Source organism: Homalodisca vitripennis, unplaced genomic scaffold (genome assembly GCF_021130785.1).
Source record: "Homalodisca vitripennis isolate AUS2020 unplaced genomic scaffold, UT_GWSS_2.1 ScUCBcl_5957;HRSCAF=12943, whole genome shotgun sequence".
NCBI classification, from domain to species: domain Eukaryota; kingdom Metazoa; phylum Arthropoda; class Insecta; order Hemiptera; family Cicadellidae; genus Homalodisca; species Homalodisca vitripennis.
Window position 1 is genome coordinate 33,594 of NW_025782073.1, and position 19,987 is coordinate 53,580.

Below are 19,987 nucleotides of genomic sequence, written 5' to 3' on the forward strand. Positions count from 1 at the left end.
TTTGTTAGCTTTATTTGTTTTATTACCTCCTTTATAGTTGGTTAATTATCTGCACAGTTTTGTCATATAATATCCCAGAAACTATAAGAATACTACATGAAAAGCCCAGGGAAAATGTGCTTTGTCCATTTTTTTTTTATTTGAATGCTGTTTAATTGTTAGAAATTTAAATAAGTGTTCATATTAAGTATGGTAAACTAATAGATCACACAAATATAGTAAGTAATATACTTTAAGTAACATTGTTGCTTAGTAAAGTAGGGTTTTTCAACACAAGTACCGATTTTAAGGGGGAAAATATTCTTTGTCCATCTATCTAGGTTAACTTGAAACAAATCATATTGGTAATAAGGTAAACCATTAGAGACAAATAGCATTTTATTTTATGCTTTATTGTGTATTAAATCTACTCAGTATATTTGACAATGAAATTGTTTTAATACAATAATATTAACTGAGTTTGTTCATCATTTATTTTTGTAGACCTTTTTTTCTTGCAAGTTTCTCCATGTGGTAAATTGCTGTGCACTCTTTAGCTCTTCTTTAAACACAAAATTGTTTTAAGTTGTTCACATTCACATATTTTGCCTTAGATATTGGTAACAAAACTGGAATAAAAGAACCTTTGTATAAACAAATATTAAATTGCATTGATTTAAAGAGGGTTTCTGTTACGATTAATTGAGTATTGGGTTAATTATTGTAATCTTGTTGCTAAGTATAATTAGTTTACGGTGTAATATTAGTGATCAGTATAACAATAGAAAATAAATAACCGTCATAAGCATAAATAAAGAGGTAGTATGAGTTTATTGCTAGAAGCTGGTCCAAGATTCTCAGAAAACTCATAATTTTGGTGGAACTACCGGAGAAGATATCCATGCACCATTTTATGAGTCACAGTGCATAATATTTGATGGGTTTTTTTACTTCAACTATAAATTCTTTTAGTAGCCTTATGAGAAATGGGCATTTTTTTAAAGAATAAAAACATTTAAGAAACCAACCCATTTTCTAATGAGACTTGATCCACTTCAACTGTTTTAAGAGTACAGGATGTTGACGTGATTACAACTGATAGCCAATCTTCAGAAATTTCACATCTAGATTTTGTTATAATAATATCCATATTTCTGTCCGACTCCACGTACGAATGTCCCCTAATGGGAAACGTTATTTTCACTGTATCTAATATTTTCCTTTCATGTACAACATAATAGATATAGCGGAACAGTGTATAATTTCTGTTCTTCACAGGAGTCACAGAAAATTTCAAGATTTCAGAAGATTTCTTACATTTTTGTCAAGATATTGTGTTATATAGTGATCAAGAAAAGATACGACTTCATTGGAGCCTTTTCCTCCCAATTACTTAATTGTAACAATAGAAAACCTTGTCCTTGGTTGACAGTTCATGTATATTAAACATACAAAATTATAGTTTCCTCCTGTAGTAGGCATCACTTGTGATGTTTGGCAAATTAAGCTTTCTCTGTTTGATTTTTGCCATTTTTGATTCAGTGCCATCAGCCTTTTTTTGCCCCATCGCCCATTGCTTACGCAATTTGAAAGGGAGCTTGAGGTTGTAATCCACTTCACATGTTTCAGAGTGTGTCTATGGATTCAACCTCTGCGTCTACACCACTAACTGCTAAGTCATCGTCGATGGTAGTTTGGCATGATGAACAGGCAGAAACAATAAAGCAAGGTTGCCGGATGCAACTGCCTGTTGCAAATGTTCCAGATCAAGATCTATTGGGTTTTTGTTTTTATTTTCAGGCTCCATTAGGTCCCACGAGTACCAAGGAAATAACAGGTCCACCTAGTCAGAGCCCCGCAAGACAGGTAAGGCTATTGACACTTGGGGGGTGCCGAACCCCCAAGGACTCCATTCACGACGTACAACCCCTGCGCCATACATCCCTTAGGTATGGATTGCTTCAGAGTTTGGTGGCCCCAGTCGAACAGAATGTGTATGGTACGATACCAGTTGATAGACATTATAATAAAATTTCATTTTTTGGTAGCAATGTGCTACAAACATCAATAAAATCAGTTACTTTGGCTGAATAATTGTGTAAAGTGACTTGTGTGGTACTCGATAGTTAAAAATGAAAAAGACATCTTCTAGGAAAGTCAGAAGTAGTGGTGTAAGAAAAGAGTTTATATGGAACTCATTGGCGTTTGTTCTCGCCTAAGGTCAACCGCGCTGGGCGATACGTCTGGCTCGCATCTTGCGTCAGGTCTTTCTTGGGAACGACTCGGTGGCCATGGGTAGACAGACAGTTAGCGACACCGTTATTACATTATAAAATCCAATGGCATCGGGGGTGGGACACGTGGTTGAAGGGATTCTGTCCGTCTATCGTTTGATAAAGGGGCGCTTTGTTGTAAGATACAACTCTTAAGTTTACTTACTAAACATCTCCGATTACTACACTAACGAGTATACAAAGGGGCAGTCAAGACAACGTCCTCACTTTGTTGAGAGAGAAACCGCTCTCGCTAGATTATATTATATACCACTTCCGCTACACACTGTCCCGACGAGTGCCCAGCAGACACTATGCTAAACTATCAAACCACCACGCCATGTCAATCAGCCAATGTCAAACGACCAACAGATATAAAGTCTGGGTACAAGGTTCAACCCCCGGGTCAGCTTATTGATTATTTTAGTGAAAACAAATTATAACAGAAGTATTTTAAATACTAAATTTTAATCTTATTCTAACCAAACAAACTGTAAATATTATATTACGTCGTCAGTGACGCGACTCCGTTCACGTAGCCAAACCTTAAATCTCTTAAAAGTAATCAAGTCACATTTAAACTATAATTGTTTTTGGTTCTAAACCCCACACACACATAAAAACAACAGACAAAACTTGATTATGTACAAAAAGAGGTTGGCAGTGATCCTTATAGCCTGCATTATAAATTAATCCTTCTTCTGCAAAAGACATGGCCCCATAACCTAATACCATTACAGCCATGGCTCTGAAAAAAGCAAAGAAAGCTTGTCTTAAGTAATAGGATGACAATTCACATGTAAGCCTTCTCAACAAATACAGCACCCATTTTAATTTTACACAGATATCGTTTACATAGTCATCCCATATTAGATTAGTGTCCAAAACAAAACCAAGAGCTTAAGGGAATCGTAAAGTGGACAGTCCGTAGTTAAGCTAAATCCAATTTCCTGCATTTTAGTTTCAGTTAAAGCTAACCTATTACCATTGAACTAGCGCGAGGCAACTTTAAACAAATCATGTACTGCAGACTCAGCCAACTACATGTCTCTATAACAAAAGAACAGCGTGGTGTAGTCAGAAAATAACAACGCCTAGCCAGAGACACTGTAATAAAGGTCATTGATTGCAGTTACAAATAGTAGAGGACCCAATGTTAGACTTCATGTTTGACAATTTTCTGATTAGAGCAAACACATCCCAGCTAACAACCTGGGTTCTACGCACAACTGTGTATACATGATGGTTTTAAAAACAACAGGGATCACCTCAGCTGGCTGAACGCTGAGGCTTCAAAAGAAAATTAATGGTATAGCGTTGTTTATATTCCGGTATATATATATATATATATATATATATATATATATATATATATATATATATATATATATATATATAAAACAATGTATAAACACAGTATTATGTAGACTAATAGGCTATAGTGAAATACCTTTTACACGAACTCGGAAGTAATCTCGGTTTGAGTCGGAGCCTACTTACTTACTTACTTGATACTTTTGTTTCCGCAGGAAGTTGGCCCATTTTAGGGCTTCTGCAGGTCCAAAACTGCCCTGTATAGGAGGGACAGTGTTTAGGGTAGGGTGGGGTGTTCCAGCCCTTTACAATGATCAAAAAATTGTTCCATGCTATAGAAGGATTGATCTATTAGGAATTTTTAGCTCACTCTTGAATTTTATGTTACAATTGATTGTTCTTATTATTAGTGGTAAAACTTGATAAATTTTTAGTCCAGAGAAATTTGGTTTTTTTCAAAAAGAGTAAGCCTATGTTGCATTGAGAAATTGTTCTTAAATCTAGTATTGTAATTATGACTATTGTTTATAAATTCTAAGTTTTGAGATTTTATGTACCAGGCACATTCATAAATATATAGACATGGAACTATTAATATTTTTAGGTTTTTGAAGTGATCACTACAATGTGAGCGGGGAGGCAGGCCCAACATGGCTCTGATGGCCTTTTTTGCCAAGTAAAAATTCGTTTGAGATTTGAGGCTGAGCCCCCCCACAGGATGATTGAGTAAGAGATGTGAGACTCGAACAAACAGTGGTATACAGTTTTTTCCAATTGGTTGTTTTTGAGTTTTGCAAAGTTTCGAAGGACAAAAACGCCTTTGGCTAATTTGCTTTCAATTTTGACCAACTGTTCATTCCAGTCTAACCCATCATCCAATATCACCCCCAGCAGTTCTGCTGATTTTGTGACATCCATCTCCCTGTCACCTATGCACAAGCTAGGAGTCCAGGAATTTTTTGAATTTTTCTTTTGTTTTGTTTGGATGCAGATGCATTTTGTTTTTTTTTTTATTGAGTTTGAGGTGGTTTGTTTCAAAAAATTGGGCTAGATTGTTTGCTTTGATGAAGGATTCTAATTCCAGGACTCCACAATCTCTGTGCCTGGTAACCAGGGTAGTGTCATCAGCGAACATGTAAAGATTTTCCACTGGAATCTTACTGGTTATGTTGTTTACATAAACCAGGAAAAGCAAAGGGCCCAGGATTGAACCTTGTGGCACGCCATTTCGGATTCAAACTGGGTCGTGAAAGTGTGGATTTAATTTTGAATTTGGTTGTGCTGAGAACCTCCACTACCTGATACCTATTGGTCAAGTATGAGGTTAGCCATGCGATGGCAGAATTTTGAACGCCCAGTGCTGATAATTTCTTCAATAGAATGACCGCATTGACACAGTCGAAGGCCTTCGATAGGTCAGCAAAACAGCCGAATACCGTCTCACCAGCCTCGACCGCATCAATGCAACCATTTACAAAATCAATTAAGGCCAGTTTGGTTGATTTGGATTTTCTGAAGCCATACTGCCTCTCCACCAGGAGTTTATTTTCCTCCAGGTAGAGAGTCAGCTGGTCACAGATTACCCTCTCGATGATTTTGGATACTGCCGGAAGGAGCGATATTGGACGATAGTTGCAGACATCGGACTCATCACCCTTCTTTTTGAAAAGAGGCCTCACCTTGGCCACCTTGCAGGCATCCGGGAAGGTGCAGCTGTTTATGGAGGCATTCACCAACTCCACAAGGGGTTTAGTCAGTTCCTTTTGACAGAATTTAATAGCCTTCATACATAGACCATCCACTCCGGCCGATGTTTTCGGTTTGAGGTTTGAAAAAAGTTTTTTTAGTATTCTATCATCTATGGGCCTGAAAGATTCTAGTTTTGTGTTAGGGTCTATGTTTGGACCGTCATTGTCATCAGAGCAATAGTTTAAATTTTCATTTATTTGGTCTGCAATGTTTATGAAGTAATTGTTAAAAAATTCTCCGATCTGCTTTGGGTGATTTATTTTTTTGTTTCCATTAATTATTTCAATATTTGTTATCTTATCAGTGCTCTTTCCTCTAAAATTATTTACAACATTCCAGGATTCCTTTTGTTTGTTGTCAGATTCATTTATTATTTTGTTAAACCATTCTGCTTTTGTTGACTTGATTCTTAATCTGTAAGTCTCAAGGGCTGAATTGTATTTCTGTCTGTTTTCTGAATTTTTGTTTATTTTCCATTTATTAAACAATTCATATGCCCTGTTCTTTAAATTGCTTATTTCATTGTTCATCCATTTAATTCTGTGATTTTCTTTTATGGTAACTTCTTTTAAAGGGCAGGCTATATTGTAGTGGTATGCAAAAGTTTTGATAAAAGCTCCATATTTGTCATTTATATTTAGGGCATTATAAAAATCTCTCCAATCTTCATTTCTCAGTCTAAGTTTTAATTCATCTAGGTTATTCTGTTTCATGCTTCTTATTTGTTTTTTAGTTTTACAATTTTTTCCTTTGTGAGTATCAATATTTAGTGATAATATGGCATGGTGATCAGATAGGAGTGGTTCGATTACTTCGTTTTTGTGTTTTTCAAAATTTGTAATGAAGTTGTCGATACAAGTGGCAGAGGTATCAGTTTCTCTGGTGGCCTCTTTTACAGTTAGATTTAAGCCACAACTTGTTAAACTATTTTTAAAATCTAATATGGTTTTATTTTCACACAATATATTCAGTTTGAAATCACCACCTAGTATTATATTGTTCTCTTTTGGTGTTAATTTAGAGAGGTAAAGTGTTAATTTGTTTTGGAATATGTCAATGTTTCCATCAGGGCTCCTATATCGATGACCTGGCCTACCTGATCGATGACCTGTGACAAATAATTGGATTCCACTCCCTAATGGTAGTTTACAAAATAAGTTGAGAACTGATTTTTAAACGTATTGTTCAATCGTAGCTATTTCAAATTTATTGTTATTTTGAGTTAAAAAAAATAATTTTAGTGGTTTAAACTGCGAACAGTTCTATGGTATATATTTTTACTCACTTTATACGCATAGTCTATAACGTCTCCTCTAGTCAGTTTATTGCTTACTCTATGACTTAGTCTCAATATTCTGTGTCTGTGTATTTTGAAGACGGCAGGGCTGTTTCATTGGGCCTGCTCCTCTTACAGCTTACAGTAAAGTTTATTTTTATTTATGATTGTTATTGTGTATTCTCACTCATTTTCATCTTCCGTGGTGTGAATACTTTCGATGTGGATTTTCATTTTTTATAAATACATGTTTTCATAACTTACTCTAACCTAGTAGTGTTAGGCTCATTTACCTATATTCAGTTTAATGTCTCTAATAGTATAAAATACCAAATGATTGTGAAAATTTAAAATAATACGTGTTTTCAAGATTTGGGAGACGCTAAAATCCTATATTAGTAGAGGTAAAGAAGATTAATTTATTAACATATTGTTATATATTTCCTACATCAAGTAAAATATGTTTCAATTTAATGCATCTACAAACCAACTTTAAAATGCTGTAACTTGTTTTAAATATTATGAGAACGAGATTTTAGGTTATGTTAGAATTGGTGTACATGAATTTAGTAGGCCTATGAATCCATTTTATAAATATTTTAGTTTTTACACAATGCATGACATCAAAAATAGGCCATTTATAAGTGCCTTAACCCTAGATTGGTAAGGTTCAAAAAACTTACTTTATCAGTAAGGCTTCATCTGGAAGACTACTTTAAGAAATAAACTCAACAATTTTTTTTTATACAAAAATTAATTTTATTGTTTACAAATCTTTCAAATATAGTACTAGGCAAACAGTTTAACAATCGATACTGATTAATTATTTTGAACAGTTAACTTAAATAATCTATATCAACAGCTGTAAACACTTTCAAATAATACATATGTAAGACAATATTTTATTTAATATTACATAAATAACATTTGATCATTAAAAATGACAGTCAATTTTAGAAAAATACATGACATTGCTTTGAAAAATTATAAGACATATTTTACGTGGTTTCAACATTCAAACCTCAATTCAATTCAAAACCTTATTTATTTCCAAATAAAGAAATTACAATTCCATAATAGAATAATATATACTATAGTAATTTTCAAGGGTACCAGTAAGATTAAACGCCGGGGCGGCAAATCACGAATTTGACGTTACCAACGTATTCTGCTCACCCTCCTGAACAAAAAATATATATAGTACTAGGGGGTGCAAATGACAAATAACATGATTTTAGGGGGTATATTGATAAGTGGTAAAGTTTCTAATGTTTTAATGTTCAGTTTGTGTGCTGTGTCTGGATAATCTGTTTACTTGAATATTATCTGCGGCCGGGACTGATAGCAGCCTGATAGCATACCTGTTATCTGAGTTGTCCGGGGCATAGGTCAGTTCTACACAAGATATCGTGTTCAGTAGGTCGGATTGAGTGAGTGAGTTTACAATGATGAATCAACCATCCACTAGTTCAACCAACCCTAGTGAATTGTGTGTGTCGGAGTGTTTCGTAGGGCACGTAAAGAGCTTACGTTTTAACCGAAACGAAATTATCTCTTTTTTAATAGAACAGGGCATTTTTAAAAATGAGTGTATTTGTTCGTCGTGCGGTCGAGTGGTGTTTTTAAACCGGGAGACTGTGTCGTTTCGTTGTAATAGACCACTTTTTTGTTGCTGCTGTTTAGCTATATCCGCCAACACACTAATGGTAAGTGTTCTCTGTTAATATCCATCTATATATTTGAGTTTTTCATGATTTATTTAGTTTTTAAACTTTACATAATTGCCTTTGCATTACATTTCAATTTATATTTTTGATCAGCCCCTCTAGAATTTTATATTTTACTGATAGGTACTATCTCGAGGGATGTTTTTCTTTTATTGACATCAGCGCGGGGCAGCACCGAAGGTGCTGCCGAAGCCCGCGCTGATGGCCGGAGGCACTCGTAATTAATTTTTTTCTCGAAATTAAGAAAAACATTATTAATTTTGATCAAAATTCTGCTCATTTCTGTAATTTCTCATTTACGTTTGCAAAGATGGCGGCGCAACCGATGACGTCATCACGAGGTTCAATCATTGGCCACAAAAGGTCACGTGACGCTAGACGTGGATGTAGAACATGGAGATATTACTGGAAAGTTATTTAATTTTTTATTTTCTAGAACTTCGTTATTTCTCATTTCCACCCCATCAAACCTTATACTTTTTTTTATATAGGACGATTCCAATAAGTTAAGAACGCAAAACTCGTATTTTTCCGCCCCGGCGGTTAATATGATAATTACCATTTTCAAGTATGATTAAAACATTAACATTACTTAAAATATAGGAAAAAAGTACCCACATAGGCAAGCCTGTGCGTGGACACGAGTCGTTGAAAAGATAGGTCGACCCACATTGCCGATAAGTTTTAATCATATATAACTCAGATATGTAGCACACTTAACACACTCACGTACATACATAAATACATAAACCTAGCTCCCATTACAATAGAACTAAAAAAAAGTAAGTAAAGTAACGAGCATAGGCTAATAACAGACATGAGCTTGAAGTAAAAGAAAAAGAAAATCCTATCTGTAATTGGATGCAATAACGTTCTCCGTACATGTTGGACTCGTACCGAAAAACCCATTATGTAAAATTTGTGGGAAAGAAACAACTGTAACTGTGAGAGGAGCAAATATAGTCGTCTTCAGTTTTCCTAATTTTTGTTATAATAAATTGTTTAATCACTGTAAATATTAAATTAATATTTTAATATAAAACATAAATGATTGTTATTGAGGACTATACTTTTATAACGATTGATGGTCTAGGATTTGAGATACGAATATTAGGTATCAATGATTACATTCTTCGATATAAAAAACCGGGTCCGCTTATCGTACCCTACCAAACTGAGTTCATTAGCAGTTGTCTTCTTGCAAGGGGTCTTGCTCCTTCGAATACTTTGTTATGCACATAGATGACGTAGGAATTAACCAATATATATTGATGATTCCTTAAAAGATACAGATATACCAGCGCCTTGTTTTCCTGCTGGTTGTCATTTGAGTACACATTTGGTCCAACGAGTCAACCCCACCTTTGGTGGAGTTGTAACACAAAATTATTTCTGGCTTGTTACTGTTCGCATTGATACTGGGTTGATCATGCATCATGGATAAAAGCAAAACAACTTTTTTGTTCTTTGTTTTGTAAGACACCATGGTTTAGTGACCGTCGAAACCAAACATTGAAGAACCAATTTATCTATTTCCCGGATCTTTCATTTCAGGAGGTACCTCAGGTTTTTCGGGGCGTAATGTTTCTACCAAAGTCAAAGATATAGGAGGTGCCAACATTTGCTCAGCTAAAGGGATGAACGTAAACCAGTTACCTAATGTCACATTTCGATTTCTTCCATAAATTGGTTTCATTAATTCCTTAGCGAAATGTAGAGCTTGAGGAACATCTCGTGGAATGATGTTCTTGCATAAAATGGGGCATTACATTACACATATACTTAATTCCCGAGTCACACATCAGAACTATTTTTAATGCCGTATTTAGCTAGTTTGTTTGGCATGTATATGTGGAATTTACAACTACCTCGGAAAGCAACGAGTTGCTCGTCAATCATAGTGTATGATACAGGTCTGTAGTTATCTTTGCAAGAAGCAATGAAAAGTTCCCATATTTCTTGTATGGGAGCAAAGCGGTCCTGTGCTTGCCTCTCGTCTCTCGTCTCTTCAGCATCAAACCTAAGGCAATTTAACAAAAAAAAGAAATCGTTTAGCACTTATTGCTGCTTTGTACCTGTCTCTACAAAACTCACTATTAAATAGTTCCTCTATATGGAGGTGGTTGTCTTTGAACTGCACAACACAAGAATGTATAAAAAAAGCATCAAATTCTTCGTTGAGTGTCTTAGAACATATAGAGGTGATTGAAGTATAATTTTTCTGCCTGCCTCCGTATTTTGGCATTCGTCGTGTGTGTTGAATTATAATTCGTTTTCATTTGTTCATTTAAAATCAAAGAAAAACAGTCTAAAGGAGATATTTTATTTCTCGCGTCACCCTCAGGACCTTGATGAATGTGCACATTTCAGGCAGTGGCTCGGGTGTTATGTTGAGAAGGAGCATTTTTCCAAAATTTACCATTTTGTTGCATAATATGTTTCGTCAAAAATAAGTTCCATGAAACAAGTAAGGATTCGTTAACAGGACTACGCGTAAAACTTAGTACATGGTAAGGGTTCGTCGGAGCAACTACTCCACCTCGGAATGCACTGAAACAATACGGGTAGCGCCTATCCCCTCCACTCACGCACCGGGATCAACTTCAACTAAGTTGGCACTGGTGGAGACGTAAAAACGAACCGCTTCTGCGTTTCACATAAACAGCTGTTTTACGTCGTCGACGACGCCTTACCAATCCAGGGTTAAGCTGCTAGTTTTAAGAAATTATCAATATTCTGATCTGATTGAGGTAGGCCAGGCTATAGGAGGCTGCAGTGTCGTAAGTATTATGTGTTATCTGTGTTGAAATGTCAAACTGGTATATCCTTCAAAATAGTTCAAAGCAAATAAATGTTAAACTGTTTTGATTTTCACATTTTATAAATACTCAAAGCGTAGATAGTTTCTTATTCATCATTAAATATCACTTTTAAGATTTAACAACTGAATTGTAATTAAGGTAATTATGAAAGAAACGGCTAGAGCGGCAAAAACATGAGTTTCGCGTTATTAATTTTATTGCAATTGTCCTACAAAACAATATAAGGTTTGACAAGGTGGAAATGAGAAATAACGGTATAGAACATAAAAAAATAAATGGAACAACTGTTCTCACGCGGAGCAATATTTACATATTGTACATCTGCGTCAGACGTTACGTGACCTTTTGTGACCGTGATTCAACCTCGTGATGACGTCATTGGATGCGGTGCCATCTTTGGAAACGTAAATGAAAAAATAATACTGAAATGAGCAGAATTTTGACCCAAATGAACAAGGTTTTTCTTAATTTCGAGCTACAAATTAATTGGTTGTTATTGGGTTGAGACGAGTGCCTCTGGCCATCAGCGCGGGCCCTGCGCTGATGTCAACGAAAGGAAAACATCCCTTGAGATAGCACCTATCAGTAAAATATCAAACTCTAGAGAGACTGATCAGAAATGTAAATTGAAATTTAATGCAAAGGCAATTATGTAAAGTGTAAAAAACCTTTAAGAAATCATGAAAAACCCTGATATAAATTTATAAATGGACATTAATGGAGAACACTTACCATTAGTGTGTTTCACAGAATGTGCAGAAATGCCAAACTCCAACGAAATATAGCGTTGTCTTGGTGGCTTCAAATGCAACAAGGTGGTCACCAAACCAAAATATGTCTCTATGTCTAAGCGCGTTCTTTTAAAAAAGGAACCTGCCCGGGCCGATTTAAAAAAATAACATTAAATACTTATTATTTACTACTTTTACTAATTGTTCTGTCGCAATGAAACGTCAAAGTCTCCCAGTTTAAAAACAACATCCAAACTACAGTACACAATATCTTGTGAAGCACTGACTTTTGCCCCAGAGCGCTCAGATAACAGATACACTATCAGTCCCGGCCGCAGATAATATTTAAGTATACAGATATCCAGACACAGAACATTAAAACATTAAAAACCTAACTATTTATGAATATACCCCCTACAACCATGTTATTTGTCATTTGCACCCCCCCTTAAACCATATATATATTTTGTTCAGGAGGATGAGGAGAATATGTTAATAACGTCAAATTCGTGATTTGCCAGGTCAGCCTTTAACCTCATAGTTGCCGTAATTTAATTTGAAACACCTATAATGTAGCCTAATTCGGTTCGACATTTTGGTTCTGGTAATTTAGATAATTATGAATATTGATGACTGCAGAATAATAAGTGTCCAACAATCGAGTGATCAATAACATAGAATCGTCAATTAGAATGATTTAAATGCTGTCAGACATGTTTGTTAAAATTATTAAGTAATTGTAACTGCCCAAACTTAGTATAAAGAAGGTTGTATTATTTTTATAGAATCTAAAATGTATATATTTTTTTTACGTATAAAACAATAGCTTCACTATAGTATAATAATAAAAGTCTGTAAAGCATTTCAGTTCAACATTATTGTTCAAAAGTAATGGAAAATTTGTCAATACCTATTACAAAATAACCTATTACGTTCCTGTAACCTGTTACCTTGGTAGCATGTTAGTACACAAAAATTTAACTAAATCAATACAATATAACATAGTCTGATAAAGTAATAAATTTATAAACTGACTAATTCAAATTCAACTATAAAACACAATATTTTGTACTAAAAAGCCCTTATCCACAATTTGTTATTAGGCTATACTTGCATATTATAAATATAAACCCGCACTTATGGCCAGGGGCATTTCTGACCAGTATTTTACCAACTTCAGGTCCCAGATTGTCCAAGTTCTTCGACGTTAGATCACATCCTTAATTTTAAGATTGAATTACACTAAATATCGTATTTTAGGCTGATAGCACATGGAATTGTAAATTAAAGACACAGTTTACGAAGTCATAAAAATTGAGAATGTTATGGCTACAGCCAGTTAAAATAAATAATTAATTACATTTAAATAATAAAGTGTGGTAGTGCCTTAAATGACTTTAATATGTGGAGGTGTTAGTCTCAGAAAGATTGTGAAATTGACCAATTTTCAACAAAAAGTATTACAGATTACAGTGTTTAAATATAAAATGCATGTAAAATGAGTTATAATCAAAAGTTAAGTTCTTTGATCGGAGGGATCTTATAATTTGTACGCAAAAAAATGTAGCATGTAAAGTATATGTAAGGATCTAGATCTTCTGTAATATTTAATCTATAATTAATAATATGTAAATTTGTTCTAATACTGTATCCAAACAAATTTATTATGTTTTTTTTAGGAGATGGTGTTTTAAAAACTAGGTTTATCAGTCCCATAAAATTGTAATAATGGCATTAGAAAAGAGCAGACGTAGCACTGCCGCTCAGTATTTTATGGATGAAGAGGAGGATGAAAGAAATCCTAGATCAACAGCTCAAAAGGTAAGAAAATGTAGTTACAACTTATTACATAGGCTATATATTTTGTTCTTGGATTAATTGATGTTTACTTTAGAGCAATTTTATAGATCAGTGGTTATTAAATGTTCTTATTCTGTGGACAGTTATGTAATCTTTGCATATCTCAAGCTTTAAATTTCAGAATGCACTGAACGTATCCAGTGTCTAGAATTTAAATTAGAGATTAAATAGAGGGGATGAAGGGGTTATAAAACAATCGAATCAAAACTGAATGTCAGTAAATTATCCCCCAGCCAGCATTAGCATAGCAGATCTTGTATATTGATGATGTACTACTCGAAATGACAAACTCCACTACATTCTTGGGAATGCACATCGAATGAAGTCTTACCTGGAATTAAGATATTGACATGGTATGTTCGTAGGAAACATCAGTCTTCTACACACTATAGCATATTTAAAAAACATGCTCTTTTGAAGTTTTAAGAATGGCTTATTTTGGCCTTATTTATCATATGGAATTCACCTCTGGGGAGTTTAATCCCACCATTAATAATAAAAAATATGAATAAATTATTAAAAACATATTTAAGTTTGTGGGTATTCTTAATTTATGTGTAGCAGTATTAGAACATAAATAAATTTCATGTTTCATGGTTTTGGAGTATCATGGTGAGTTAGAGTGCCTCTAATATAGTTTTAAAGATACCAATAAGAGAACGTTAATTATTATAGCAGGATTATTTTGGTACATTAATTTAGCCAATAAATTTAATGTTTTGAATCCAACTAACCGGACCATTAAAGAGGTCCCACTGAAGAAAACCCGAATAAATACGCTATTAACGAAAATCGTCTTTTTCTGGACCTTGTGTCCGGGTAGTGTTTAAAACCCGTAGTTTCTCCACGGCAATCCCATTTTGTAATTTTTTGACGATTTTTAAGCCCAAAGAGTACCACTCAACAGTTACCCGTTAGCCTCCAGTTTGGATACCCAGATTCGCACCCCCACCGCCGCCCCATGGTTGACCGGAAATGCGCAAAAAAAGGGTTTTTTGTACATCGACTCGTCCATCAAAGGGGTTCTAGTGAAGAAACCCCGGAAAAATACGTTAATAACGAAAATCGTCTTTTTCTGGACCTTATGTCCGGGTAATGTTTAAAACCCTTAGTTTTTCCACGGGAATCCTCTTTTCTAATTTTTTGACGATTTTTAAGCCCAAAAAGAACGGCTCAAGTGGTATAAGGTAGCCTCCAGTTTGGACACCCGATTTCGCACCCCCACCCCCACCCCATCGTTGAGCGAAAAAACCCTAAAAAAGGGCATTTTTGTACATCAACTTGTCCGCTAAAGAGGTTCCAGTGAAAAAACCCCGAAAAAATTACACCAATTACGAAAACCGCCTTCTTCTGGACCCTAGGTCCGGGTAGTTTATAAAACCGGCAATTTCTCCACAGCAATCCTATTTTCTAATTTTTTGACGATTTTTAAGCCCAAAAAGGACCGCTCAAGTGGTATCAGGTAGCCTCCAGTTTGGACACCTGTTTTTGCACTCCCACCCCCACCCCTTCGTGGGCCGGAAATCCGAAAAAATGACATTTTTCTACATCAACTCGTCCACTAAAGGGGTTCCAGTGAAAAAACCCCGAAAAAATACGTTAATAACGAAAATCGTCTTCTTCTGGACCTTGAGTCCGGCTAGTTTTAAAAACCCGCAATTTCTCCGCGGCAATCCTATTTTTTGCACGCGAGCCATGACATGAGCCCAAAAAACCCGGTCCACCTAACTCCACCTGGGCCACAGTTTGGACACCCTTTTTGAAACGCCCCCCCCCTCCCCCCCATCACTTTGAACAATGGCTCATGCCACTTTTTGTCGCTCAATCCCGACGTAGAACAAAGTCCAAAAAGAAATTTTTCCCCAACACTTACCAACGGCCGAGAACCGCAAACTCGTGGCCGCCATTTTGAATCGGGACCACCTACGGCGTTTCTGTAAACGGCGTTCACCTCCCACTCCCAAGACGCATCACATGAACCCTTCACTTAGAAAAAATCTCTACCCGTTTGGAATCGCTGAAAATCACCCTTTTCCAATCGTCCATGGTCGGCACCCCAGACAAACGACAGACGGCGCATGGCAAATTTTAGCCTCAGACCTCTCCGGTGGACCGTGTCCAGTGGAAAAACCCGACCCCGAACTCACCACCTCTCCCACACGACGTGCTCGTGACGCCATCTTGAATAGCTCGCAAACAGGGGGGGCTGGCGACACGTACCCGGCGGCAAACCTAGGATGTCCCATACGGAGCACCGATCCCCCCCCATTTTGGCTTCGGCGCTCTTACCGTCTGGGCTCCAGTCTGAAAGGTCCATTTTTGACCCCCCCCCCTCCCCCCGCCCCCCCGCATCGGACCAAACGTCCAAGGGTCGATTGTTCATATGGGCTGTCCCTACTACCACGCCCATAGGTCGAAACCCGTTTTAAAATCGTTTCTGGGGGTGCTCATGTTCCCAATTGGTGGTTCGGGGCTTTTTTAATTTAAAGATTATATATAGATCTTATTTGATTCTAACATGTAAACCTAAAATTAGATTCTAACCCTTTCATCACCGTTTGTACACTAACTTGACCAACTTTATTAAATACATATCTTCCCTTGGGATACATTAATAAAATATTCTATTTATGTGTTGTTAATTTAACTTCTAACTACCTTAACCTTTCTTGTTTGTATGGAATATTTACAAGAATATCTACATTTACACAAGTATTCAATAATATACTTTTAGTCGCAGACGTAAATTTTACTGTGCGTTTCCAAATTTTTAATAAATGTGTGTGTAATAAGGAATTAACATTTTTTATTTTTAACAGGTTGTTGATTGGTTAAACAAAGCTAGTTTAGCGTCTTCCAGCTCCAGGATAGAACTTCTGAGCAAAGTCCAAGAGGCTATTGTTCATAAAGAAGTTGACTTGTTGGATAATTTTCTGGATGAAATGTTGGCATTTCTAACTGACAGAAATGCTGACGTCCGAAAATTTATTGTCGGATTTATTGAGGAAGCAAGGTAAGAGAGTGATACATATTAATTATGATTTTCATATTAATTGATGTATTTTAGTTTTGCATGAAAAAACAACTTTTTCACACATCAATATGTTTTGTATCAAATTATATATTTCAAAGTTATTAAGTTAATTTTTCTTAAATTCATTGATGATGATAATCACCATAAGTTCAGTTTGTACATAACTTTAATATTTTTATAACGTTTCCCTGTGTATTCCCTGTTTTTTTTATTTTGAAAATCACAGATCTATTAAGTGATGTTACTTGTTTTGTGTCAGTTTATTGTAGCTTTAACAAACCAGAGCTGTTTACATCATAAACTCCTGAAATTAATAAAAGATCCATTAACATCCTCACTACACATAAAATGTCAGAAACTACTATCCATGTGCTTTGTTCTTTTAAAGTATTCTAAAATGATTACATGAATGATTCTAATTTCTAGACATCTTTTGTTACTCTCCAATCACAGTTCGTTAGTTCTGGTAATGTAGCCTTGATCAGGGAATCTCCATAGAGATTATTGAAATTGAAAGAAATCATACTGGGCTTGCCTTGTTCATGAGAAAGTGCGGCCAAACTCTGCTGTGTCAGCCTTGGTTGGAGTTGGAACAGTGTGTTATAAATTGGGATTTTTTAAAACCTTGTGAAGTTAAGTTATATTTTTTTGTATTTTAAAGAATAATTGAAAATATTAAATCATAATTACTTCTGAATAATTTAAATTCAATTTACTCAATTAGTACAATACCAAAGTTTCTATTTTGATTTAATCATTAATTTATTCAACCATTTATATAAATTAGGCCAACCAAGTTCACATAGCTTATTATCATTTGGATCTCATAATTTTAAAATACAGATATTATGAACTGTAAAATAAGGTTCTAAACTAGACACTATATTTGATTGAGACACTCCATTGTTTTTATGATTACACTTAAATTGATTAAATACCCTAGTTATAAATTAAAAAACACATAACAGTTTAAGATCTAAGAATTTAAGAAATAAAAAAAAATAATTGTTTTGTTTATCTTTTATTAAAATTCCATGCTTATTTATGAGAATTTTAATGTATAACACATCAATACTAATTGTATATTTTCATAAGAAACTTTTAAACTGTACTTACCGTCTTATCCTTTTTTACTAATGTACAATTCATATCAAAAAACTAAAGTACATCAAGGTAATTTACAAAACAATATTTACAACTTTAGATTTTACTAAGATGTGTGTTTTATTGATATTTTCAGTAAAAAGGATTGGGATCTGTTGCCAAGAGTGTTGCCTAGTCTACAAATGTTACTAACTGACTCCAGCCCCCAAGTCCAGAAACGAGTTATTCAAGCATTCAACGTAGTTTATCGCAACATACTCGGATGGGTAGCTAAAGCTACTACTGTTACCGATGACATGACATCTGTGTGGAACATACAATCAAATATCAAAAAAATGATTGTGGATATGGTAGACAGTGAGAACGATGGGTAAGTATTAAAGATTAGAGCTATGTATTGCTCTGTATATTATTACATTGCTGGCTTAGATATTATTCTTCTTGTTAAGCCATGTTTTGCACTGGTGTGTGTGTGTAACAAATTTTACCACTTTTTTCTTTTTGTGATCACTATGACTCAAACAGAGGCCAGGAGTTGTATACAAAAAGAGTATTTGGTAATTGTAAGCTTAACGGTCAGAGTGGCGAGACAAGTTTCGCGTTATTAACCTATTGCTGTCTTTCTCCTGCGAATCTCGTTACCGGTGTGGATAAAAATAAATTTTATAATAATGTACACAAATTGAATGAAACTTTATGGAACTGAACGGAATTATTTCCAAATTTTAATAGTATTAACAAGGTTTTGATGTGAAAACTTAGATGACAGTCTTGATTTAACTTATTATTATTGACAAGTTGCTGCACCAAACTCATGCTTACCTACCTCATTTCAATGAAATATGATCTTCATCATGCTAACATTAAGCCATGTTCTCAACATTGGTTATTCTCTTTATAACCTTGGTATTGCCATAGAGTGTTTTATAATTTTTATAATCTTTTGTCATTTTTCTATACACTTATTCACATTATGAGAAGTACATCAATAAAAATATATATGGTAGATAATACAGAGTCTCAGTTGCTTATTGTCGTCTTTTGTTTAATCAGTAAGTTGTTAGACCCTTCTGACCTCAGGATTAGGCAGTACCTCTATTTTGTCACTTGAAGGATTTAATAATAGATTAAAACTGACATTATTTAATAAACTGAGATTCGTCTGTCAAATGCTTATAATCCTAAAATGGAAGAATCATAATTATTTTAAGAATTAAAATTTCTTCCAAAATATCTCCATTTGTAACATGTAAAAGTTAAGGTGGTACATTCGATTTTAGGTTTTTGATGATTTTTTTAAAATATTAAATTCGTAAATCTTTGAGATAACATCCTTGAGTATAGATGATGTAGAAACATTTTGTTATCGCATAAAAACATGTCTATGTATGTCACTTCTTTGGTTGATTCACAGTTAACTTTAGTGGTTTGAAAGGGCTTTGGGGTTTTAGATTTTCCAGTAAGCAGACACGTTAGTTTTAAGGAACCAGAAGCATTGCAGGTAGCCAGAACTATGATTCCCTCTTTTCTCAGTACTTCACACTTATTATAAATGTTAGTTGATGGCATTTGTTTCCAGTGTAGATTCTAATTTTGCGTATGAAAAATAAAGCAGTATAAACTGAAAAATTGTTAAAATTGAAACACATATTATTGATTAGTTAACTCGACAAAAAAAATCTTAAACTATGAACAAAACACTTAGTCACTAGTCTACTGTTGTAGGTGTACAAAATAACTGATCAACTTGATTTTAACATTAAAGCAATATGTTTACAGAATTCGAACTCATTCAGTGAAATTCCTTGAGACGTTAGTCTTACTGCAAACATACCCGGAAGCAGACAGTTTAAAACGAGAAAATGACTTTTCACTGGAAGATATTCCTCTAGGTTTTAAAGATAGCAAGACGAAGAAAATTGGAAGAGGAAGCTCTGTAAGTATTTTTCTTTCAAGTAGGAGATTTCTAACAATAATTTTGTTATTTCTCTTTTTTAAGTTCTAAAGACTATACTTAATGTTTTTCGTCTAGAACATAATATTTTTTTTAAATTTTCAACTTTATACCCCCAGGATGGGGAAAATTTTTCCAAAAAAAAAAATTTTTGGGGGGAAAAA

General features: G+C 34.7%; 1 protein-coding gene across 1 annotated transcript; it reads left to right on the plus strand.

Moving 5' to 3' along the window:
• Positions 1–6,848: 6,848 nt before the first annotated feature.
• LOC124373590 (symplekin-like) lies at positions 6,849–19,805 on the plus strand (the record flags this gene model as incomplete). Its single annotated transcript, XM_046831951.1, has 5 exons — positions 6,849–6,995; positions 13,551–13,692; positions 16,551–16,744; positions 18,006–18,239; positions 19,649–19,805. Coding segments are annotated over exons 2-5 (678 nt in total), but the record flags the coding sequence as incomplete, so codon positions are not given.
• Between the last annotated feature and the right edge of the window lie 182 nt (positions 19,806–19,987).